General features: G+C 41.6%; 1 protein-coding gene across 2 annotated transcripts in view; it reads right to left on the bottom strand.

Moving 5' to 3' along the window:
- Window positions 1-1,703: 1,703 nt before the first annotated feature.
- The window catches only part of PPHLN1 (periphilin 1), a 103,275-nt gene continuing 77,302 nt past the window's right edge, over window positions 1,704-27,676 (bottom strand). For both annotated transcript variants that reach the window (XM_044280359.1, XM_044280358.1), the window contains exon 10: window positions 1,704-2,349. In XM_044280359.1, the coding sequence (XP_044136294.1) occupies window positions 2,164-2,349 (186 nt within the window). In that variant the 3' untranslated portion in view covers window positions 1,704-2,163. The remainder of the gene's footprint in view (window positions 2,350-27,676) is intronic.

Genomic DNA, 27,676 nt, shown 5'->3' with positions numbered 1-27,676 from the left:
AGTTGTTTGTCGGCAGCAGATGCTGTTTACACAGCACGATCTGCTGACGGCAAACCTTTTTTGTGACCGCATGAATGACGCGATTACCCAGCATCATTCAATTTGCTCGTCCATAGGGTTATTGGCAGCACTTTTACACCCCCAGATAATCGCTAACGAGCGTTCCTATGGATGATCCACCGTTCTGTCTGAAATTGAAGGCGAAAATTACATTTCTCGGCTATATAAGGCCTCTTTCACACGGGTGTTGCAGGAAAAGGGGCGGGGCGTTTTGCGTTGCAGGAAAAGTTCGGGCTTGGGATCGGTGTTCTGTAGATTGTATTATTTTCCCTTATAACATGGTTATAAGGGAAAATAATAGCATTCTGAATACAGAATGCATAGTACAATAGCGCTGGAGGGGTTAAAAAAAATTAAACATAATTTAACTCACCTTAATCCACTTGATCGCGCAGCCCGGCATCTCTTCTGTCTTCTTATTTGCTGTGTGCAAGAAAAGGACCTGTGGTGACGTCACTCCAGTCATCACATGGTCCGTCACAATGGTAAAAGATCATGTGATGACCGGAGTGACGTCACCACAGGTCCTTTTCCTCCACACAGCAAATAAGAAGACAGAAGAGATGCCGGGCTGTGCGATCAAGAGGATTAAGGTGAGTTAAATTATTTTTTATTTTTTTCTAACCCCTCCAGCACTATTGTACTATGCATTCTGTATTCAGAATGCTATTATTCTCCCTTATAACCATGTTATAAGGGAAAAGAATAATGATCGGGTCCCCATCCCGATCGTCTCCTAGCAACCGTGCGTGAAAATCGCACCGCATCCGCACTTGCTTGCGATTTTCATGCAGCCCCATTAACTTCTATGGGGCCTGCATTGCGTGAAAGACACACAATATAGAGCTTGCTGCGATTTTCACGCAACGCACAAGTGATGCGTGAAAATCACCGCTCATGTGAACAGCCCCATAGAAATAAATGGGTCCTGATTCAGTGCGGGTGCAATGCGTTCAACTCACGCATTGCAACCGCGCGGAATACTCGCCTGTGTGAAAGGGGCCTAAAACAGTTTCCACTACCACTTACAAATGCCATGTGATTCTATAATGATTGCTGTAAAGACCCTGAAATACAGCGGTATGGTGACACATGCACACATTTAAATACTTTATATATGCTGGATTTATTTTCAAGTAAAAAAAATAAAAAAAAATATTTTTTTATTTTTTTTAATAAAAAATAAAGGATTAGGTGATAGGTATAAAAAAAAAAAAGGATCGTAACTGCTGGAAAAAACGCAGTAAATTTTATTAAAAAGCAAATTGGGGGTAAAATGTGAACACCTTTTTTCAAAGGTGGTCTGTCTTCTTCATCAGACACCCGATGTTGTCTTTTATACCCATCGCCTGATCCTTTCTTTGGTTACTGCTGTAGATACTGAGCAGGAGAATACAGCAACAGAAAAACAAGGGATCTCACGACTAGAGATCTACCATGCTGATACCAGTGCTGTGCCCGATTCATGCAAAAGCAGTGATGGTGAACAGATTTATGCTACATATCGAATGGTTTACTCTTGGATTTCACACTATGGAGTGCCTACTGGAGCCTTTTATTTCCTTTTAGATAAAAAACAAACACACAATTTATAACAGCTATTTCATATATCACATGAAATGACCAAGGAAAGACCAAGAACATGGGGTCCATGTGAAATTTATTTCTCTATTTTGGACATAGTTTTAAAATATACAATTTCAGATTGATTCAAGAATCACAAGACTCCTCTTCTGCATGAAACAAAATAAATTAGATACATATTCAGAAATAGAGACCCCGTAGACATTTATAACAGATTTCATGTGGTTGAAAAATGAACCAGTGAGACGCTTGAAGTACAAAGTAAGTTTACTGGAAACAAAGCATTTAGCACAATAAAAAAAAAGTCAGTAAAACAAGTAAAAAATAAACTATGGCTAAAACACTCAAATGCAACTGACCAATGTATTATTTACACATTAGACTATGTAACTTAATGGGAAATGAACCGTCTGTATTAGTGAATAAAACAATATTCAGTCATTACCAATGGTGATATTTTAAAATACAATTGCTAAAGATACAGTCCGAGTTTCAATATTTGAGATTCCAGTTCAGATGCTATGCCAGGTCTTGATGTGCAGCATCGTATTCTGCAATGTACAACTTCAGCTCTTCAATACATCTCTCTCCTATCTCGCTTAAATTCTGCCGTAAAGCAAACTGGATTTGCTTTTCAAGGGAAGGATCCTTGTCTATGAGCATCTTTACAACCATGCCAAACGTCTCACAGTCCTGCCTATAGACCTGTGCAAAGAAAAGGTAAGAGTCAGGAAACATGTAATGATTCACATGTATGAACATGTAACACCTACATCTTTGGTACAGGCAGCACAGGTGGGTGGGCATGGTATATAGTAGCAACAGGCACCAAATATCTGGGGAGACTGTAGTAATGCATTTGTGTAGCAAAACAGGAACTGTGTATGTTCTAAACAAATCACACATTTTACAGATACTGTACGTATCATACTGAGAGTATGTTTAATGACCCGAGCTCACAGCATAATGCTGTACGTTTGGGTCATTAAACCTATGAGCAGGTCCAATCATATGATCTGTATATACAGTATATGGTACACAGGGTAAATGGATACAAGAAAATCAGCTATGGAGGAGAACCAGAAAACCATGCATTAAAAACATGAGAAAAGAATGTCCAAGTCTGTCATGGACAGTAAGGGCTGTATTACACAGACGGATTCTGCAGGCGATCGTCGGAAAGGAAGCATTCAATACATGAACAGTTTCTTTTTAACCTCTTAAAGATGAAGCCCATTTTTGTTTTTTACCCCCCACATTCCAAGGGCCATAACTTCTTTAGTTTTAAGTTAACATACCCTTTTGAGGCTTATTTTTCCCCGGGACAAGTTGTATTTTTTAATGGCACAAATTAATTTACCATGTCTGGTATTGAAAAATGAGAAAGAAATTCCTTTTCATATAATTCTCTGTTGTGCCATTCCTCTATAATTCCTACTAGATGTTTATGGGTGAATTGCCAGCACAATATGTCCCACTTGATGTTGCCAGTTGGGGTTATGTCCCTGCATAGTCTACCAATGGCAGCACTGATTGGACGGTGTCAGAATCTGCAGGGGCACAACACCCATTAATTGCAGACTGCTAGCAATTCATTCATAAACTTCTAGTAGGAATAATAGGTGAATGTCACAACACAGAGTACATAAAAGTACTCCATAACTGTTATTACATGAGGATTGCAAATAGCTACTAAAACACACGTCAGGAGAGGTGACAGGTCCTCTTTAATGATGGACTGGATTGTTAGAGGCCAACACAATTCATAATGTAATAAATTCCGAATAGGTGGTGTACAATGCTGGGATATTAGAGAACTCATGAAACAACACAACATGTTCAAGATCAGATATAAAGACCTGATATTCCGATAGCTCCAGACATAGCCAGGACTATTTCTCAATGCTAATTTGAAACACACAGACATGACAAAAGAACATTTCTTGCTGAAGTCATTGCAGAGTGAAAGCTTTCTAAGGTCACATAGCTCTGTATGAACCAACAGCCTTGCAATTCTCAGTGTAGGATTAAACCTTCCTACACAGCAGAAAACATTCATTATATTCAGAATCTATATAATGGTAAGATAATCCTTTCCTATCCATTAATTACTCCTCAAAACGAGGCACCAAAGGAATACACAGCAACAATATATCTATGGACACATCCACAATGTGCCACGCCATCATTTTGGAAAAATAACACTAGATTTAAAGGGAACATGTCATAAGAAAATGACCTATTGTTTAAATCAGATTTTTTTTTTACCAAACACCTTTTTTTTAAATGTTGGTGATGTTATTTTTCATTTTCCGTGTCGATATCTATATTGAAAAATATTGTAAAATCCTGCCGTTTTCGCACTGCCCACCAAGCCCATAGGCGCCACTTGTTGGTCTGTTCAGATCACTTTTCAGCAGTTATCACAGGCAGGATTAGAATGAAAGATAGGGTCGATCCACAATTTACTTTTATGGCCATATATAAATGAAGGTCTTGAAGTCAAGAATGATCGCGCCTCCTTTCTGTCCCTTAACATTTGATTGGCCCTGGTTTTCTTAGTCATGTCGGATTCCAGCCTGAAATGTCGCACATGCACTGAGCAGCTGAAAACAATTTGTTCAAATACCTCGATTTTAATGGTGTTTCCGTATTGGGTCCGTAGAGACAATGTTTGTCTCACCCAAAGTTGCATCCGACTTTGGTGAATTACTATGGTAATCCTATCTGCGTATTTAAAAACTGTTTAAAATAGGAATCCGAAGTGGGCTTCGGTACTGAGGTACCAGCCAGTGCCAAAATCCACGCTGGATTGCTATTTTAAATTGTTTTACAGATGCAGATTGGAATACAGTAGGAATTCACCAAAGTCTCACGCTACTTCGGGCAAGATGAACTTTAGCTCCACGGAGCCAATACATTTTAATGCTGTACGGAAACAGCATTAAAATCGAGGTATATGAATGAATCGACTTCGGATCTATGATGATGACATGGCGGCAGCTCAAGATTTCAGACTGGAATCTGATACGTGACTAAGAAAACCAGGGCCATGGATCAAATGCTAAGGAAGGGGGGAGTGGTGAACTTACCTTCCAGTGAGAGAGACACAAGATCTGCATTTACATATAGCTTGCGGGGGAATTTTGGCGATTAGGCTCATCAGACAGCAATGAGAAAACCAACTTTAAAAATAAGATAAAATCATCTGTAAGGTGATGCTGGCGGATTAATGTGCGTTTTGTAGGTGAAAGGTTCCCTTTAAGCACTATAGTATTATTAAGAAGGAACTACTTCAGTGCTGATACAGTAACAGTTTGTAAGGCCGAAAAAAGACATCTGTCCATCCAGTTGGGCCTGTCATCCTGCAAGTTGATCCAGAGGAAGGCAAAAAAAAAAAACCTGTGAGGTAGAAGCCAATTTTACCCACTTTAGGGGAATAAAAAATTCCTTCCCGACTCCAATCAGGCAATCAGAATAACTCCCTGGATCACCGACCCCTCTCTAGTAGCTATAGCCTGTAATATTATTACGCTCCAGAAATACATCCAGGCCCCTCTTGAATTCCTTTATTGTACTCACCATCACCACCTCCTCAGGCAGAGAGTTCCATAGTCTCACTGCTCTTACCGTAAAGAATCCTCTTCTATGTTAATGTAAAGTACTTTCTGTAAAAAAATCCACTGACATGTCTTCATCACAAACCACTACTACTTGAAGCAATGCCAGTCATATCTAATTTTCACTTTCTCCAAACCTTGTGGACAATGGGACTCTGGTGACCAAACATGGAATCTAGGAAGCAGCATCTTTATATTTTACGCATGAGCATCCCAGGTTGACATAGCCACTTCTTAGGATCTAACAAATTATGTTCCATGAAGTGCCTCTATGTTCATTTTTATTTTTCAGTTTTTATATTTTGTGACTTCCTGTTATGTGAAATAGCCACCAGTTGCCCTGTACATCTGGCTGACAGGCCATGGCATAATATCTTGAAAGGATTCTGGATGAAACTATATTTTTGTGTCATAAGTCTCATTTTTTGTGTATAATTAGCATTTGCAAGGGGCTTCAGATGCTATTTAGGCTACTTTCACACTCGTGTTTGGTGCGGATCCGTGATGGATCTGCAAATACGGATCCGCTCAGATAATACAACCGTCTGCATCCGTTCAGAACGGATCCGTTTGTATTATTTTTAACATTGCCATGACGGATCCGTCTTGAACACCATTGAAAGTCAATGGAGGACAGATTCATTTTCTATTGTGCCAGATTGTGTCAGTGAAAACGGATCCTTCCCCATTGACTTACATTGTGTGCCAGGACAGATCCGTTTGGCTCAGTTTCATCAGACGGACACCAAACTGATGCATTCTTAGCGGATCCTTTTAAATTCAGAATGTATTAGGGCAAAACTGATCCGTTTTGGACCACTTGTGAGAGCCCTGAATGGATCTCACAAACGGAAACCAAAACGCCAGTGTGAAAGTAGCCTTAGTCACTTTTCTGTCGAGAAGTCCTGCCTGTGCATTGTTCCAGGAAGCAGGAGCTCTATCTTTTGCACAGTATGTGACACTCACATGGTATGTGCTGAAACTCTATAAAGTACACAAAGCTGATTGCATTTTACAACACCAAGTCAACAGAACTCTGTGGGACACCAAGAATCACAGGTCTGTTTCTAAACAATGAAACCACATTTCCATGAGGTCAACAGGTTTCTTCCCTAGCTAAAGAGAGCAGCTTCAGCCTATGTAACCTTACTAAATGCAAAAAAATAAATAATTAACGGGATGATAAAGACTTTAAAGGGACACTGACAGGGCCAATAAGCATATTGAGGTCTATATATATGACTACAGGTCTTATACAGGGTATTCCAATCATATAAGTATCCCCCCTGTCCACATTATACAAACAGTAAACTTTTAAGTTTTATAACCTGCTCCAAGGTCTGCAATCTGCCCAAGGGGCGGCGTTTCACTTCTCTTGCGCCCAGCCAGCCTCCCCAACTGCCGATTTGAAGCGCCGCCCAGCTCATGAATATTCAGTTTGCTGGGCGGCTTCTGCGGTCCCCGCTCTGAAGCGCTTCGCTTAACAGTGCCCTGCGCATGCGCCGGATCTTGTGAAGTCGGGGACAGTAAGCGCCGCCCAGCGAAGTGAATATTCATGAGCTGGGCGGCGCTTACTGTACCGGACTTCACAAGATCCGGCGCATGCGCCGGGCACTGTTAAGCGAAGCGCTTCAGAGCGAGGACCGCAGAAGCCGCCCAGCAAACTGAATATTCATGAGCTGGGCGGCGCTTCAAATCGGCAGTTGGGGAGGCTGGCTGGGCGCAAGAGAAGTGAAACGCCGCCCCTTGGGCAGATTGCAGACCTTGGAGCAGGTTATAAAACTTAAAGTTTACTGTTTGTATAATGTGGACAGGGGGGATACTTATATGATTGGAATACCCTGTATAAGACCTGTAGTCATATATATAGACCTCAATATGCTTATTGGCCCTGTCAGTGTCCCTTTAACGTTGGGTTTCCATGTTCCAGCTTTTGGATACTATTTTAAAGCCAGAGCTAGGAATGGATTAAAAAAGAGGAGAAGACTTAGTGAGGGACTTATGAAGCCCTGCACTCCAGAAATATGGCTTCAAAAAGCCACTAAATAGGGCCTTTGCAACTTTTTGGGCTTACTTGTTTAGTATGTAAAATCAGTTTTAAATACCTTGAGGGGTGCAGTTTCTAAAATGGGGTCAATAAGACCCCCCACCCGGTCTTAACTTTATACATGTCCTCTATACATGATCTGTTTCAGGTTTGGCTTCAAAACCAGCAACAAAAAACCTGCCAGTGTTTTAGGTCAGTGATTTCCATCAGTGAATCTGAGCCAAAACCAGGATTGGAGCCTTCACAGGCATAAGATATAAGGGCTCATGCCCACGAACGTAAGGGCTCCGTGCTGCGGATTGGAGATTGCGGGCATAGACCGTGGGGCAGCCGCATGCTGATCGCGGACCCAAAAGTGCATGCGCAACTTTTTGCGGTGTGGAGGCACGGCCAGAAACGCCACGGAAGCACTCCGTAGTGCTTCCTTGGGGTTCCGATCCGTGCCACAATTCCGCATCTCCGTGATTGCGGATCTATTCAAGTGAATGGGTCTGTGATGCGGAATGCACAAAGCCGGTGCCAGTGTATAGCGGACCCGCTGTATACGGGCCGCAATACGCCACGGGAGCACATGGTCATGTGCATGAGCCCTAAGGGAAAGATCTGTTTAGTGTGTTTGGCTCACAATCACTGATGGAAATGACTGACGTGTGAATGAAGCTTAAAGTTTAGCTAAGCTTTTAATTAACTTTTTGGAAAAATATCTATAATATAATAATGCCATAATAATACTTTTTTGTAATATACTGGATAATGGATTTTTAATAGAGTTTTTCCTCCCTAAACTTTTCCCTTTGTGCGCTTTAACTTCACTTTTCTGTACGTAGTACGGCAGGCACCTCAAACTCGCGGCCCTCCAGCTGTTGTAAAACTACAACTCCCACAATGCCCTGCTGTAGGCTGATACCTGTAGGCTGTCCGGGCATGCTGGGAGTTGTAGTTTTTTCAACAGCTGGAGGGCCGTGAGTTTGGGATGCCTGTAGTACGGGCTGTACAGTTTAGAAATGGGGCTGCAGTGCACAGAGTACGGGCAGGGGCACATATTGCTGCTCCTGCCCATGCCCCCCCCCCCCCAGATGTTTACTAAATGCTGGCATAGCACTATGGGTACCCTGTAACCATATGCTATGCCAGGATTAGCTGAGCAGAGCCGCTCCTGCTTCACTAAGCTAAGAGTCCTGCATGCCAGCTTTTAGCTAAGCAAAGCAGGGATAGGCAGGAACCCGCTCTGCTCAGCTAATCCTGGCATAGCACATGGATACAGGTTACCCATGTGCTATGCCAGGATTTAGTATACCTCCAGCAGGGACAGGCAGGAGCAGCAATGTGCGCTCCTGCTTCTACTCCCTGTGCTGCGACCCTATTCATAAACTGTACAGCCTGTACTACGTACACCAGCGGTGTACAGAAAAGTAGATTTTAAGTGCACAAGGAAAAGTGTGCTTTTGGTGGGATATCTATATTAAAAATTCAAAATGAATTAATAAAATATATTACAAAAAGTATTATTATGGCATTCGGGACATTTTTACAAAAAGTTAATTAAAAGTTTAGTTACTCTTTAAGACTCTTACTCCTACCATCAATATATTCATGCTATATAAATGCATGGACCTAGAAGTCTGTAAATGTTTCCATCAGGACAGCTGAAGAATATTATGGAACATAGCAGACATCACACAGTTGGGACACAGCCTACATGACTCTCATGTGCGGAATACAGCTGGAGGCAAAGGAAATGAACTAGTGAGAAAGTATCACTTTATGAGTCCAGAGGCATTTTCCTCTTATCAGCTCCATCTCCAACCACATGAAAAAAGTGTCTGCAGGCAACTTGTCTGGAGCAGGTGAAACCACCTGATCATTAACATTTCAACACTCTGTTACATTTTTGTGGGCCTGACACTAAATTTAGAGCACTTGTTACCCTCATTAACTACAAAGGAAGGAGTGACATGTGTATGCATAAAGGAAATTGTCCCCGGCACACTTAATTTAATCTCCATGACACTGGCCCTCAATGGGAACATTTCAGATTATAGTTGGGTGCAGCTGGGGCCCACGTCATGACGGCATGGTTGTTCTGCCCCATTTCTCTGCAATTAAACTTCCTATATTTGTAGAGGAATATGAGTCATGTTATGTTCATGCTTGCTTGAGTCAGGGGACACTAATTTTTCATTTCGGTAAAATCTGCTCTTTACCAGCAAATAACAGATTGCGGCCCTCGCCCACAAACTCCTTTCATATTTTAAACCTTTCAAACTGAAACATTTTTGTCCTCAGAAGGAACCCACAAAAATCAACATCAGCGCCAAAGGAATGTTTAATAATTATTAACAGATGGCAGGGAGGGAAATACACTGAACAGACATGGTGTACATGTGTCTTCCTTTTCTCCTGTAGAGCAGCATGCAATGTAACACTACAGAACATATGATAGTAGAGTGCATACAATCCTACAAGTGTCACCTAGTGACAAACTAAAAACCAAGACTTTGTTTCACTGAGCCACAATTAAAGGGGTTGGCCCATGTGGGACATATGCCATCAATGTCAGATAGGAACAAGTCCCAAAGGTGGGGCCTGCACCTATCTCTAGAACAGGACCCCTTGAAGTGAAAGATGGTACACCAGAACGCCCATAGCGGGAGGAAGCTGGCAGCCGGCGAGCGTTTTTTTCCCTACCCACGCCTGCGCCGAATACTGAACGGCGCAAGATTTTACTAGAGCACAGGGCTGGCAGACAGATGCGAACGCTGCCTGGTCTTGTCAATCAGGACTTGGAGGAAGGCGACAAAAGGTGGGAGAACGGAGCCTCTAGGAGCAGGAACAACGCGCCGCCCCCCCCCCCCCCCATGCTCCTAGAGGCTAATTAGCATATTATAAAAGTTATATTTCTGGCGTAACGGGGGCATAGATACAAGTAGGAATAGGCTAGTTAGGTTTAGCTGACATTAGCACATCGCTAATGTCAGATAGCTTAATAGGGTTAAATCTGGTGACAGAAACCCTTTAAGGAGAACATCCAAAAACAAAAGCTGAGATAATGGTGCCTTGCTCTTAATGGCTCAACAGCAACATCTCAAAGGCTTTCCTATAAACATTTTCAGGAACGAGGTATTACAAATACTGGGATTAGTGATTACAGATAGTTCTTTGGATGAAGTAACATTACCCTCATCCTTTACATCTGCTGGAGGGAAGCCTTGGACCACACACAAACTGGCATCCAAGGTACTATGGACTTCATTAGAATGTGTTTTCTTATCGAATGGTCAGATTTTAGGTGTGTTGATGAGCTTTCTCTCCAACAAGGAACTGTAAAATAACAGTAGGGTCTCTGTTTAGCAGAAATTCTTTGGTATCCTGCAAGCTGGGCAATATGAAATTGATAAGAGATGCCAGAGGAATTGCAAATGTCCCACGCAACTTTTTGTCAGCGTGAAATTGTGAGCAAAAAATCTGCAGAACAGTACAGTATACAGTGGCAAATCTGCAGCAAAACTTGCTAATTTGCATTTAACACAGGATTTTGCAACTGATATATCATGACTTTTGCAGTAGCATCGTGCATAAGGGTAAGTTTTCATGAAGCTAAAATTCTGCTGTGGGAAATCCGCTTTGCGTGGCTGTACGCTTTACACTGAAAAAAATTGCTGTGGGAAAAATGTTCCATAAACGGAGCTGACTGCAATTGAAGGGACCACCAGCATAACCTTACAGATGTTCTCATCATGTTTCTAAAGCCTCATTCACACAGTCAGTGTTTGATCAGTGATTTTTTGCCAAAACCAGGTGCGTTTCTAAACACAGAACAGGTGCAGATCTTTCCCTTATACCTTATGTCTGTGGAGGCTCCAATTCTGGTTTTGGCTCACAATCACTGACCAAACACTGACGTGTGAATAAGGCCCCATGCACACGGCCGTGTTTCACAGCCGTGTGCGGGCCGTGGAACCGCGGCCTGGATCCCTCCTGAGAGCAGGAGCGCACGGCGTCACTGGTTGCTATTACGCCGTGCGCTCCCTGCTGCCGCCGCAATACAGTAATACACTGGTATGATCTATACCAGTGTATTACTGTACTGTGCCGGCAGCAGGGAGCGCACGGCGTCATAGCAACCAGTGACGCCGTGCGCTCCTGCTCTCAGGAGGGATCCAGGCCGCGGTTCCACGGCCCGCACACGGCTGTGAAACACGGCCGGGTGCATGGGGCCTAAGACCTAAAGTCGGTTTTCTCTTTGCTTTCTGATGTACCTAATCACAGAAAAAATAAAATAAAAAATAAGAGTTTGACTCCCCCGAATGCCATATGTAATTGAGGTTCTTGAAGTTAAGGGGGCAGCGTCTTTCTCTTTTCTTAAGCGGCTCAATATCCAGACTCACGTGCATGAGCACGCCACAAAACAATGCAGAGATTATACATCGCTAACAGGACCAGGAGCACGCAAATGTTTTCTGGAAAAATTCTCTTTTTGTGCGGTTTGGGTGCATTGCCTTTTTTATTTATTTTATTTTTAACTTTTTTTTCCGTACTTTTACATTGATGGCTTATCCTTGGGCTGACACCCTGCCGAATAGCATTTCTGGCTTAGCTTCTGTGTCAGAACTACACAATGGACAAAGCTGTATAGTTCTGGCTGTGACTTCCGAAAATAGCCAAGTAAGCACAAATACTTTTGGAACTCCCACAGTGTCGCCAAGTATTCGCAGTCTGTTCGGGAGCCCTGTTCTGAAGCTGGGAGCGGGACCCCATCCTAGCCATATGGCATCAATGTCTAAGATGGGCAGTCGATCAAGGGGGTATTGATGTGTTATTCTAAATACTGGAAAACCCCTTTAAATGGAAAGCCCATCATAAAAGGGGTTGTCCTATCTTGGCCTTTCATGGCCAAGCGGAAATAATTCCCAGTAAGCACCGGACCCGAGTGGCCAGACTTACAGGATTATGGAAACAGTGTAGCTTGTTGCACACTGCTGGTTGCATAGCTTCCATTCACTGCTATGACAGTTACAGAAGAAGAGGGCCATCGGCCGCTCGGCCACCTCCCCAGGCTAGTGCTTACATTTCAGCCTTAAATGGGACAAAGCTACTCTTCACAGTGGTTTTCATGTGGACCAGTAATCTCTTTCAAAGAAATGTATGTGAAATCTGAAATACCTTCTTGGTCTGTTATAATAATCCCAATTACAACCATATATTAGGCACTGTAAATAACGCTACTATGCTATTCAGAGTACCAGAAAACCGGAGCTACCGTTAACCCTTCTTATCTGACAACTCAGGGAGACACAGGCTTTAAACAAAAGTAACAGCAGGAAATGGATCTATTCGACCATTACTTTACTGCTTCCTAGTGAAAACCATTTCCTAGACCCTTCTCCTCAAAAGTCTGAAGGCATTTCAAAAGCCACGGAACGCTTTCTATTTTGTATCTATGACGGAGAGCGACATAAATTTATTTATTTTTTTACATATAAGGGTTGTGTATTTCGTTAAGCAAGTAGGATAAAAGTAATACGCTAGATGCTGGAGTATCCAACAGGTGCGGAAAGGTGTTCAGTTATGAAAACACTGAAAAAGGAGGCCTCTCTTAGCTTCAAGAAAAAGCGGCATGATAATATGGGCCAAATACTGTTATTTTAAGGGTTTGACATATCCCTGAGGAAGGGAACTCAAGTTTCCAATAAACATTGGAAGTTTTGGCCCCACCACCAGCACTCTTATTGAAGTCAGTGAAGTCACTGTGGACTTCAGAGTACTGGCAGAAGCAGCACCATCTGAAGTGACTCTGTGGGCACTGCTTCAATTGTATGCCGCTTCATTTTTCATTTCTTCTTCCTAGTAATGGCGGGTCTTATTTAACGGCTACTGTCTGGAGGATATTTACCCTGGACAGATGGAGGACCAGGCGGGATCTGAACTGATTATAGTAAGAATGACAATGCAGGGTTTCTCTGAATGCGGGTAAACTGTTACTAATTTTGAGCAGTGGCTTGCCATCCTATCCCTATATGGTATGTGGTGTGGATCTTATCCCTATCATTCTCTGGTGCAATGGGAGCATAAGGGGTATTTTTGGTGATATACAGGTATGTCTCTCATTTCGCTCAGCAATTAGTGGTACTGGATGGTAGAGCCAGTTCATCTACTGCAACTCCACCATCGAATATACAGGTGAAACGTTTAGAATATCGTGCAGAGTTCATTTATTTCAGAAATGCAACTTAAACGGTGAAACTAATAAATGAGATAGACTCATTACATGCAAAGCGAGATATTTCAAGCCTTTATTTGTTATCATTATGAAAACCCAAAAGTCACAATCTCAGGTACCGTTTGCTCAGGGGGTATGGATTATTTAGCTGACTAGAGTGTGACACTTTGAGCCTAGAATATTGAACCTTTTCACAATATTCTAATTTTAAGATGCATTAATGCAATTCCATTTAAGTTGTATTACTGTATGGATTTTGCACGATATTCTAATTTTTCGAGTTTCACCTGTATGTGCAATACAGTGTGGTGGCACAGTAACAATTTTGGTGGGTATTTGTTTTTTTACACATGGGGCACACACGGAGCTCTAAGTGAGGTACAGTATAAGGAACCAGGAACACAGCCATCAATCTGGATATATATATATATAAATATAAATACATTTTTGAGCCAAACCAAGTATCTGTCTATACAGCTAATGGAACAAAGATGACATACCCCATCACTTTTTCCCCCATAATATGATGGCCCTGGTTACATCTGTTCACTGAAAGGAGAAATAGTGAGAAGAGCAAAAGGGATAAGGAGAAGTGAATATATAATGACATTTCACACAGAGGTGACTCTGGAAAAAAATAAAAGGAAAAAAATAGGTTTAGAATGCCTGAAAAATGTTATATTATGTTAGAATTTAGGCAACATAAGCAGATGAAGCAAGGTTTATTTAAAGATGAAGTAGAATGGGGAGAATTATAAAAACTAGTCAAAGGAAACAGAGCAGTAGACCATGGCAACCAATTAGTTTGCATCTTTCATTTCCGGTGGTCCTGGACAAGACGGCCGCTGGCTCCATACCTTTCTTAGGTTAGTTTTGAAACTTCTCCCAAGGATATCAACCTCATTTTCTATGGGTTCCTATGCAATATACGGTAACATCTCTTACATCTCATCTAAATGATCGCTTGCAAAAGACCCTAATAAATAAATCTTTATTATGCAGGAACTATTCATGCACTGTATTAATAGTCCATGAGGTGGGACTGTGTCAGTGGTTTTTAGTATGCCTGAGAAGGTGCGCACAACTTTTTGGAATGAAACAGTGCCATGCACTTCAAATCATATGGATGGCTATTTGCTAAGCACAAGGGAATGCATCAGGGGGTTTTCAGTGAAGAAAGGAGAATGCTACATATGAGATGAAATATCAAAGATACAATTAATCTGTTTAGTACTACTTCTCCTGGGATCTTAAAGTGGCCCTGGAAAAAATACTAAAAGTGGCCCTGCTTTGTAGTCGGGTCCAAATTGATGGAAGGCAAGGCCAGCAATTCCATATGGTGGCACATTATACCACCCCAACAGAGCCAAATACCACAGTCTATCACAAAATACATCCCCAAAAACTTCCACTGGCCAGCCGTGAGGAAGTCTCAGGCAGCCCCCACCAGGAAATTTCCCTGTAGGGTCTATGGCCAATCCACCCTATCATGAATAAAACCATTAGCAAGACTGTCCCAGGTGACAATACGAGAGAACATTCACATGAAGAGACAGCAAGAATGCGGAGAGAAACTAGAGCGGAATCAATCATCTGTATCAGTATGACAGCAAAGGAATCCATCTTCACATGGACATGACACCCCTAGGAAACACACCGGACTTTATACTGTGCAATTACCTCAAGGGAGAGCAGCAGCAACAACTTATGGTTTATGTACAAATTGTGGTCATGTCTCTTCTATGTGGAATTGCAGCTAAACCACAATGTTTTGCTTCTATTTCATACAATTCATGGCAATAAAGCCTTATAAAGCAGAGGCTCAATGATGGATTTGGTCATTTTAAGTTTGTGAAATTAACTAAAAATTCCAATGGACATCAATCTACATTTATTTTATATTACACATTTACATAAAAAGCTGTGTAACTTTGGAACCTCTTTGCTGCTTTTCTTACTACCATTTCTAGATAGCATTAAACGCATGAGATTGTTTAGCAAGAGACTGGAAAGAGTCTGGGAAGCATCAGAATTGGAGTGTCGGGGGATCAGTATGGTGAGCATTATCTTACTTTAATAATGGGGCTGGCCACTTTCTGGCTCCTGTTGATCAATGTGTTTGTAATAGGACTATATGGCACTTACTAATACCAGTGGTCCCTCAAGTTACAATATTAATTAGTTCCAGGATGACCATTGTATGTAGAAACCATTGTAACTTGAGTAATCGGTTCCAAAGCCCAAAATGTCATCCAAGATAAGAGAAAATGATGATTTAAGAAAAATAGGCAGATAACTAAGACTGATAAAACAAGTCCTTACATATAACAGTCAGGAACAGCTGATAACTAGTAACTAATCCAGCTATTTCACCAGAGAAGTGACCTTAATTGGTTGGAGAGTCTGAGACATTGCTTGTTGAGTCTGGTTTCAACTTACGATGGGTCAGAAAAGAACATTGTATGCTGAAAATATTGTATCCTGAGGCCATTGTATCTTGAGGGATCAGTGCATAGCCTTTGTTGATATTCTGCACCATTTTCTATATTTCATAAGGTATTCTCTCTTGTTGGCCAAGTCTTTTGCGCTGTCCACACAGCAGCAGTCCTGTCCATAAAATGGCTGCTGATGAAGGGTCATGTGACCAGGCAAATCACTCAGTCTCCTCGATTAAAATACACTACACCTGTACCAAACTCTCCAAATTTCAAGTGCAGATGGCAGATGTGGTGCATTTGAGTGAAGAAAGCTGAGAGATGTGTCTGGAGTTATTTTTGCCTGGTCATGACCCTCCATCAGTGGCCATCTTATGGACAGATCTCCTGTGTGGACAGCAAGATTTGCCCAACAAGGGGACACGACTTATGAAATATTGCAAACATCACAGAGGCTGTATTAGTGTCATATCATCATCTTACAGGCACATTGGTCAACAATAGCAAAAAAGTGACCAACCCCTTTATTTAACACCAGGGGAAGCCTTTAGAAATATAAGCCAGATAACCCCTTTAACAGAATAGTGGTAAAATTCAGAATTTAGCTTTACGCATAAATGGAGAAGAAATGTAACATGCAGCTCACAATCTTTCCAAGAACATCACTCAGCATTTGGGAATTCTAACTGTGGTGGTGGTGTTCAGTTGAAATTAGCTTGGCAATTTTAACAATACCTCTTTTATAACACCTCTCCGGTCCCCCAAAAAACTGTGTGTGACAAGGAATGCAGCTTTTCTGTACAGAACTGTCATGGAAAAGTTGGGGCAGGATGTTGGACATAGAACATAAAGACTTACCTTTCAGATTAGCTTGACAGTTCTGTAACATGTCAAGTGAAGGGTGCAAACTGTACCAAATTTCTAAAAGATATGCACGATTTTTGGTAGAGATTTTTGGCGTACATGAATGTCAGCCATAAGGTGGCAGGGAGTCGCCACAAGCAGAACAAAGGCCTCAGTAAACAGCAGCCCCTATTCTGGAAATGGATTCCCAAGGCAGGGAATGTGAATTCCACACTGCGCTGTGAGCTTATTACTGGACTGCTAACTCTTGTAAAATGAGACATTCTGACAATAAATGTATATTAGGGAATTGCTACTAATACAATTGCCTCCCATTTAAGACTTGTTTCCAAGGTGAACTTCCACTTCTAATGAATAGTAGGCACCGAGGTATTACATTTATAAGGCTAATGAAAGGGGTCCCATGGTCCTGTAAAAGTTAGGCTGAAATAACATTTTATAATCTACTGAGTGTTAACAGGCGGCCCAAAGAGAGGAACTCGGGAACTGCTGCATGTAGACAGCATTTACTTACCCACTTTTCCTGCACATTCTAAATTCTGCTCGTGTGTAAGCATGAGATACCCATCACTAGAAATAGGGTCCCTGTTTTGTGTAATGAATCATTAGCCCCTTAAGAAATTTATATTTCTCGATAAATGCATGGGATTAAAAAATATATATATAACAAAAAAAATAGTATTACATGTGAGACTAATATGCAAATGGCCCCAGTTCCAGCAAGAGATGGGACCGAACTACCTCCCGGCATGCTGAGCAGCTTTACCCTCATTGGTTATGGTGAGATCTCGCGGCTCTCTGCAGCCATTAATATAGTAGTTACCAATCAGTGACATTAATACAGCTCCTTTTACATTTTAATGCCATACACTTGGAAAAATATGTCAGGTTCACATCTGCATTCAAAAATCCAGCAGGATGTTCTGGCAAAGGAACAGCCTGCCGGAGTTCACCGTATCTGGTTGGTTTCCGTCATCAATGACACATTTTTGTCCAGCACCTGGATCCCCATTGGATTTCATTATACTCAAAGGAGATCAAGTGGTCGATGGCTTTATCTGGCTGGATTCTGAACGTACTCTAAAGGGGCTAATTATTTTTAAAATAAAACAGGGACCCTATTTTAAGTGACAGGATCTCATGGACTGCTTAAAGAGGACCTATCGCAAGGCCATAACTTAACCACTCCAGGACCGCCGTACGCAGGATTACGTCCTGCCGGCGGCCCTGCTCTTCTGGGTGGACGCATATACGCGTCCTCCCGCGAGAGCCGAGATTTCCTGTGAACGCGCGCACACAGGCGCGCGCGCTCACAGGAACGGAAGGTAAGCGAGTGGATCTCCAGCATGCCAGCGGCGATCGCTCGCTGGCAGGCTGGAGATCTGATTTTTTTAACCCCTAACAGGTATATTAGACGCTGTTTTGATAACAGCGTCTAATATACCTGCTACCTGGTCCTCTGGTGGTACCTTTTGTTAGGATCGACCACCAGAGGACACAGGTAGGTCAGTAAAGTCGCACCAAACACTACACTACACTACACCCCCCCCCCCCCCGTCACTTATTAACCCTTTATGAACCCCTGATCACCCATGATCACCCCATATAAACTCCCTGATCACCCCCCTGTCATTGATCACCCCCCCTGTCATTGATCACCCCCCCCTGTCAGGCTCCGTTCAGACGTCCGTATGATTTTTACGGATCCACGGATACATGGATCGGATCCGCAAAACACATGCGGACGTCTGAATGGAGCCTTACAGGGGGGTGATCAATGACAGGCGGGTGATCACGCATATACACTCCCTGATCACCCCCTGTCATTGATCACCCCCCTGTCATTGATCACCCCCCTGTAAGGCTCCATTCAGACGTCCGCATGTGTTTTGCGGATCCGATCCATGTATTCATGGATCCGTAAAAATCATACGGACGTCTGAATGGAGCCTTACAGGGGGGTGATCTGTGACAGGGGGGTGATCACCCTGATCACCCCCCCCCCCCCCCCCCTGTAAGGCTCCATTCAGACATTTTTTTGGCCCAAGTTAGCGGAAATTTTTTGTTTGTTTTTGTTTTTTCTTACAAAGTCTCATATTCCACTAACTTGTGTCAAAAAATAAAATCTCACATGAACTCACCATACCCCTCACGGAATCCAAATGCGTAAACATTTTTTGACATTTATATTCCAGACTTCTTCTCACGCTTTAGGGCCCCTAAAAAGCCAGGGCAGTATAAATACCCCACATGTGAGCCCATTTCGGAAAGAAGACACCCCAAGGTATTCCGTGAGGGGCATATTGAGTCCATGAAAGATTGAAATTTTTGTCCTAAGTTAGCGGAAAGTGAGACTTGGTGAGAAAAAAACAAAAAAAAATCAATTTCCGCTAACTTATACAAAAAAAAAAAAATTTCTATGAACTCGCCAGGCCCCTCATTGAATACCTTGGGTGTCTTCTTTCCAAAGTGGGGTCACATGTGGGGTATTTATACTGCCCTGGCTTTTTAGGGGCCCGAAAGTGTGAGAAGAAGTCTGGGATCCAAATGTCTAAAAATGCCCTCCTAAAAGGAATTTGGGCACCTTTGCGCATCTAGGCTGCAAAAAAGTGTCACACATCTGGTATCGCCGTACTCAGGAGAAGTTGGGCAATGTGTTTTGGGGTGTCATTTTACATATACCCATGCTGGGTGAGAAAAATATCTTGGTCAAATGCCAACTTTGTATAAAAAAATGGGAAAAGTTGTCATTTGCCAAGATATTTCTCTCACCCAGCATGGGTATATGTAAAATGACACCCCAAAACACATTCCCCAACTTCTCCTGAGTACGGCGATACCAGATGTGTGACACTTTTTTGCAGCCAAGGTGGGCAAAGGGGCACACATTCCAAAGAGCACCTTTCGGATTTCACAGGCCATTTTTTACACATTTTGATTGCAAGGTACTTCTTACAGATTTGGGCCCCTAAATTGCCAGGGCAGTATAACTACGCCACAAGTGACCCCATTTTGGAAAGAAGACACCCCAAGGTATTCCGTGAGGGGCACGACTAGTTCCTAGAATTTTTTATTTTTTGTCACAAGTTAGCGGAAAATGATGATTTTTCTTTTTTTTTCTTTTTTCCTTACAAAGTCTCATATTCCACTAACTTGCGACAAAAAATAAAAAATTCTAGGAACTCGCCATGCCCCTCACGGAATACCTTGGGGTGTCTTCTTTCCAAAATGGGGTCACTTGTGGGGTAGTTATACTGCCCTGGCAATTTAGGGGCCCAAATGTGTGAGAAGTACCTTGCAATCAAAATGTGTAAAAAATGGCCTGCGAAATCCGAAAGGTGCACTTTGGAATATGTGCCCCTTTGCCCACCTTGGCTGCAAAAAAGTGTGACACATCTGGTATCGCCGTACTCAGGAGAAGTTGGGGAATGTGTTTTGGGGTGTCATTTTACATATACCCATGCTGGGTGAGAAAAATATCTTGGTCAAATGCCAACTTTGTATAAAAAAATTGGAAAAGTTGTCTTTTGCCAAGATATTTCTCTCACCCAGCATGGGTATATATAAAATGACACCCCAAAACACATTCCCCAACTTCTCCTGAGTACGGCGATACCAGATTTGTGACACTTTTTTTGCAAAAAAATCGTTACATTTCGATTAATAACAAAAAAAGTAAAAATGTCAGCAGCAATGAAATACCACCAAACGAAAGCTCTATTAGTGAGAAGAAAAGGAGGTAAAATTCATTTGGGTGGTAAGTTGCATGACCGAGCGATAAACGGTGAAAGTAGTGTAGTGCAGAAGTGTAAAAAGTGCTCTGGTCATGAAGGGGGTTTCAGCTAGCGGGGCTGAAGTGGTTAACCCTGTGTAAGTTTCAACCATTTGTACTAGCAATCCACAAATCCTACATGGACTGTACACTAGCACTGATCTTTGCATACTTCACAGTCCCATAACAAGAGCGGGGCCAGTGCACCGTGAATACTAAAGTAAACTGTAACTACGTCTCTTGAGATTTCTCTTTTAAGCACAACACTGCGTGCCGCTTTTATTGTGACCAGCGCGCAGCGTCCCCATTTACTTAAGTTCCAAAATGTTTATTTAAACCATTAACCAGGGGAACTGGAGCTGAGCAGAATGTATCTGGTGATGACAGAAACCTTCCAAATATTTACTGACTAATCCTTACCTATTAAGGATATCTGATTTTCCCCATGAGCATATCTTTACAATACACATGTATATGGGAAAGGTGACTAATACAGCACTGGAACTATCTTATTTGTCTCACTGAAAAGAATTGTTCAAATATAAAGTATAATTTAAAAAAGAAGGTTTCTTCTAAGGAAAACAGATCCCTTCTGCTATGACTAAGCAGCCTGGTGGTTTGCCCTTACTTTTTGCCACAGTTTTCCTTTTGGTTTACATGTATTATGGGCTAAAAATGTGTAATAAGTTATTTTAAAAAAAACCATGTACTGATGACTTTCTACATATTCTGTAAAGCTGTGATATATTTGTCAGAGAGCTCATCTGACGGCTCTTTCTCCTGCGCCTCTCTGACCCCTTCTGAACAATCTTCTAAGTTGATTTTTACCCAAATTAAGGTTGAAATTTCTAGAATCACAGGGAATAAAATAATGTATATCTACACACACACTACTCACTGTGCGAAAGTTTAAGGCAGAGTAAGGGCTGTATTACATACAGCGATGAAGCGGGCGATTGTCAGGAGGGAAGCGTCCCTTCCCGGCAATCATCTGCTCGTCAGTGTAGGAGACCACTGCTATAACATGCAGTGATCTCCTCCTCAGTATGGGGAGGAGCAATTGCTAATGACATTGCACATCCCTATACTGACTAGTTGTTTTCCAGAAGCAGATAGTGATTACACAACAAGATCTTCCGCCATCAAGTGGTGATTTTTAACCCCTTCTACCCCGGGCCAGTTTTCGCCCTTCTGCCAGGCCATTTTTTTGCAAATCTGTCACTTTATGTGAGATTGTTTTCTCGTGACACATTGTACTTCATGACAGTCATACATTTGAGTCAATATATTTCACCTTTATTTATGAAAAAAAATCCCCAAATTTACCAAAGATTTTGAAAAATTAGCAATTTTCAAAATTTTAATTTCTCTGCTTTTAAAACAGAAAGTGATACCGCATAAAATATTTATTACTTAACATTCCCCATATGTCTACTTTATGTTGGCATCATTGTGTAAATGTGTTTTTTTTTTTTGTTTTTGTTTTTTTTTAGGACAGTAGAAGGCTTAGGATTTTAGAAGCAATTCTAAAAAATTAAGAAAATTTCCAAACCCCACTTTTTAAGGAACAGTTTAGGTCTTAAGTCACTTTGTGGGGCTTACACAGTGAAACCCCCCATAATATGACCCCATTGTAGAAACTACACCCCTCAAGTTACTCAAAACTGATTTTTACAAACTTTGTTAACCCTTTAGGTGTTCCACAAGAATTAAAAGAAAATGGAGATGAAATTTCTAAATTTTCCTTTCAGATTTTAAATGTTTCCATTTTTTTCCTTAACACATCGAGAGTTAACATCCAAACAAAACTCAATATTTATTACCCTAATTCTGCGGTTTACAGAAACACCCCACATGTGGTAGTAAACTGATGTAAGGGCACACGGCAGGGTGCAGAAGAAAAGGAGCGCCATATGTTTTTTGGAAGGCAGATTTTGCTGGACTGGTTTTTAGATGCCATGTCCCATTTGAAGCCCCCCGATGCACCCTACAGTAGAAACTCCCCAAAAGTTACCCCATTTTGGAAACTAGGGGATAGGGTTCCAGTTTCATTGGTACTATTTTGGGGTACATACGATTTTTAATTGCTTTATATTACGTTTTTTGTAAGGCAAGGTAACAAAAAAATGGCTGCTTTGCCACAGTTTTTATTTTTTACAACATTCATCTGACAGGATAAATCGTGCTATTTTTATAGAGCGTGTTGTTATGGACGCAATGATATCAAATGTGTCTACTTTGTTTCCGTTTTACATAATAAAGCATTTTTGAAAAAATTATGTTTTTGTGTCTCTATTTTCCGAACGTCTTATTTTTTTAATTTTTCTGCCAATTGTCTTGTGCAGGGGCTTGTTTTTTTTGCAGAGTTGACATTTTATTGGTACAATTTTTGGGTACATATGATTTTTTGATCATTCATTATTACACTTTATAGGGCAGTTTGGTGCGGCTTTGTCTTGGATCTGCACAGACGGATCCGCACAGACAATACAACCGCATACATCCATTCAGAATAGATCCGTTTGTATTATCTTTAAAGGGCTTCTGCCACCCCACTAAAGTGATTATTTTTTTTTGGGCTAGTGAAATTAGTTATATTGCGATATATGACAATATAATTGTGTTACTTACTTTGATCCAGCAGTTTCTGCAAAAAACGAAGTTTTAATATATGTAAATTCGGTCTCTACCAGCAAGTAGGGCGGCTACTTGCTGGTAGCTGCTGCAGAAATCCGCCCCCTCGTCGTGTTGATTGACAGGGCCAGCCGGGATCTCCTCCTCCGGCCAGCCCTGTCGGCATTTCAAAAATCGCGCGCCTGTGTTGATTCGGCGCAGGCGCTCTGAGATGAGGAGGCTCGTCTCCTCAGAACTCCCTCAGTGCGCCTGCGCCGATGACATCACCGAAATAGAAGACGTCATCGGCGCAGGCGCACTGAGGGAGTGCTGAGGAGACGAGTCTCCTCATCTCAGAGCGCCTGCGCCGAATCAACACAGGCGCGTGATTTTTGAAATGCCGACAGGGCTGGCTGGAGGAGGAGATCCCGGCTGGCCCTGTCAATCAACACGACGAGGGGGCGGATTTCTGCAGCAGCTACCAGCAAGTAGCCGCCCTACTTGCTGGTAGAGACCGAATTTACATATTATAAAACTTCATTTTTTGCAGAAACTGCTGGATCAAAGTAAGTAACACAATTATATTGTCATATATCGCAATATAACTAATTTCACTAGCCCAAAAAAAATAAATCACTTTAGTGGGGTGACAGAAGCCCTTTAACACTGCCAAAACGGATCAATCTTGAACACCATTGAAAGTCAATAGGGGACGGATCCGTTTTCTATTGTGCCATATTGTGTCAGTAAAAACGGATCTGTCACCATTGACTTACATTGTGTGTCAGGACGGATCCGTTTGGCTCAGTTTCGTCAGACGGACACAAAAACGCTGCAAGCAGAGTTTTGGTGTCCATCTCCAAAGCGGAATGGAGGCGGAATGGAGCCAAACTGATGCATTCTGAGCAGATCCTTGTCCATTCAAAATGCATTAGGGCAAAACTGATCCGTTTTGGACCGCTCGTGAGAGCCCTGAAACGGTTCTCACAAACGGAAACCCAAAAAATGGGTCTAATTTTTGGCGGGATGAGGTGATGGTTTGATTGGTACTATTTTGGGGGGCATATGCATTTTTGATCGCTTGGTGCTGCAATTTATGTGATGTAAGGTGACAAAAAAATGCCTTTTTTGGCACTTTTTTTTTTTTTTTTTTTTAGAGTGTTCAGTTGAGGGGTTAGGTCATGTGATATTTTTATAGAGCAGGTTGTTATGGATCGCTTGGGGTTGCACTTTTTGTGCTGTAAGGTGACAAAATTTGCTTCTTTTTTTTAGACAGTTTTTAAAAAAAATTTAATGGGGTTTTATCATGTGATATATTTATAGAGCCGGTCGTTACGGACGCAATGATACCTAATATGTGTTTTTTTTTTTCTTTTTTTTTTTTATTATAAAATCAGGGGGAAAGGGGCTGTTTTTTTTTTTTTTTACTTGAAACTTAACTTTTTTTTATTAAAAACACTTTTTTATAAACTTTATTTCTGTCCAACTCTGGGACTTCAACTTTTGAGGGGTCTGCTCCGCTCTGCAATGCATTACAATACATCTGTATTGTAATGCACTGACTGTTAGTGTACTACAGTGAATAATACACCAACAGGTTGCCTAGGGCAACATCTTCAAATATACAGCCAATGTCATTAAGAATATTCAGTCCTGAAAGTGATGGTATGGCTCCCAGAGAGCCATGATCTCAACATCATCTAGTCTGTCTGAGATTTCATGAAAAGAGAGAAAGAATTGAGCAAGCCTACTACATCCACACAAGATCTGTGGTTAGTTCTTCGATATGTTTAGAACAACCTCGCTCCCAAGGTCCTTCAAAAACAGCAAGTGTACCTAGAAGAATTGATGCTGTTTTGAAGATATAGGCTGGTCACACCAAATATTGATCTGATTTAGATTTCTCTTTTGTTCGCTCACTTTGCATTTTGTTAATTGATAAAATAAACTATTAACATATTTTTTAAAACATTTATTATTTATTATATATTTATTTAAATACTTTGCGGCCACAATATAATATTCACACATATCAAATGTATGCTTCTGACATAATGTGAAATGGGCCTTTCTTGCACCAGAAAAATGACATTATATGTATCATAGTACCACATGCGCAGCAGTAATTCTCCAATGTTAGCATGCTTGTAGCCAAATACAATACAATTAGTCACACATCAAATGCTGCTTTTCTCATTCTTATTTTGCACTTTGCCAGGAAAATGCTTGACTCATTAGTCAAAGATAACTTTGTTGTTACATTAGGTAGGGGGTGGTTAATGCCATCTCTATGGTATTCAGATTATATGGCACGTCTGCTCCATTTATGAATTATTTAATGTGAGCGTGATGTACAATTATTGTGTCATAATCTGTACAGTGATTCAGTCCAAATATGCAATCAAATTACCAACATAGTGAAATATGCAATGGAAACATCTTATTTTTGAACTCTATTACTAATTGCTTGCATAAAACATTATGGCTTCAGGACAATGACTCAAGTATATAGTAACATGTACCTGGCAATTCCTCCTCCAGGCAATGTTCACTGAACACAATTTGCATATGAATGTATGGTGCCCTGTTTAGCCAGGTGGATCGTAAGGATAATTCTGTATAATGCCTCATTCACACGTCAGTGATTTTGAGCCAAAACCAGGTGCGGCTCTAAACACAGAACAGGTGCAGATCTGTCCCTGTGGAGGCTCCACTCCTGGTTTTGGCTCATAATCACTGATGGAAATTACTGACATGTGAATAAGGCTACATGCACACGACCGTGCCTTTTTTGCGCTCCGCAAACCGCGGATCTGCAAAAAAAAAAAACAGAGGCCCATTGTAGAAATGCCTATTCTTGTCCCCCAAAACGGACAAGAATAGGACATGTTATATTTTTTTTGCGGGGCCACGGAACGGAGCAATGGATGCTGACAGCACATGGAGTGCTGTCTGCATCTTTTGCGGCCCCATTGAAGTGAATGGGTCCGCATCGGAGCCGCAAAAACTGCGGCTCGGATGCGGACCAGAACTATGGTCGTGTGCATGAGGCCTAAGGCGTATGTACCACAAAAACGGTACCAATAAAAACTACAATTCATTACGTCAAAAACAAGCCCTCATACTACTCTGTAATCGAAAATATAAAACAGTTATGGCTGTCAGAAAATGGCGATGCAAAGAAATTTATTAGAATTTTTTTTTTTAAGTAGTAAAAAATAAATAAAAATAAAAAAATACACAAGTTTGGTATCGCTGGATTTGTATTGAGCTTCAGAATAAGAACGTCATGTCATTTTTAGCATACTGTGAAAGCCGTGATGTCAAATCCTGAAAAACCTTGGTGGAATTGTGAATTTTTTTCCTGTTTTCCAATAACAGAAATGGTAAATTAAATGGTGCCTTTAAAAAAATGCATCTTGTCACGCAAAAAATAAGCCATCATATGGCTATGTGAACGAAAAAAAAAAGTTATCGCTATTGGAATGTGGGGAGGAAAAAACTAAAATGCTAAACTAAAAATAGGCCTGGTACTTCTCAGCAGTGTACGGAGTACGGAGTCTACAGTTTATGAATGGGGCCGCAGTGCACAGAGCCTGCTCCGCTCAGATAATCCTGGCATAGCACATGGTTACAGCATGTCCATGTGCTATGCCAGGATTTAGTAAACCTCTGAGGGGCACAGGCAGGAGCAGCAACTGTAAAAGTGGATTTTAAGCGCACAGGGAAAGGATGCGCTTTGGGGGGGGGGGGGGGGAATATCTCTATAAAAAATTCTAACTGCATTAATCAAGTATATTATTATTAGGGCATTTAGGACATTTTACCAAAGAGTTAATTAAAAGTTTAGTTACCGCATTTTTCACCCCCATGAGATGCACTCCTCCCCCCCAAACTGGGGGGAAAATGCCCCTGCGTCTTGTGGGGCGAATACTAATGAGCGCTTCCATTATGCCATTGTGGAAGTGCTCATTAGTACCGGAGGACCAGGAAGCGGTGAAGGCTCTGTACTCACCACTTTCTGGTCCTCGGCTGTGCTGTGCACAGCGTGAGGGCATTCTGTGACCTTGCGCTGTGCGCGCCAGTTCACAGCACAGCCGACAGGAGGAAGAGGTTCGCGCTGGAGGAGAGGAGCCGTGGCGTTCAGGAGCAGGAGAGGTAAGTGGTTTATTTATTTTGTGATCTGAGCCTGGGGGCTGCTGAATAATGGCTGGGGGCTGATTTTATATATATATATATATATATATATACACAACTGGGGACTGATTACATATGGCTGGGGGCTGATCACATATGGCTGGGGGCTGATCTAGGGTTGGGCGATATCAAAAATATTCCCACGATAATGATATTAAGAAATTTATCGCGATAACGATATATATCGCGATAAATGCCCATTAAGAATTAAAAAAAAACACTCAAAACGTGTACTGGTGTTTCCTTGTTGCCCTCATGCAGTAT

Source organism: Bufo gargarizans, chromosome 2, assembly GCF_014858855.1.
Source record: "Bufo gargarizans isolate SCDJY-AF-19 chromosome 2, ASM1485885v1, whole genome shotgun sequence".
NCBI lineage: Eukaryota > Metazoa > Chordata > Amphibia > Anura > Bufonidae > Bufo > Bufo gargarizans.
Note: the sequence above shows the minus strand (reverse complement) of the source record. Positions and strands in the feature narration are given on the sequence as shown.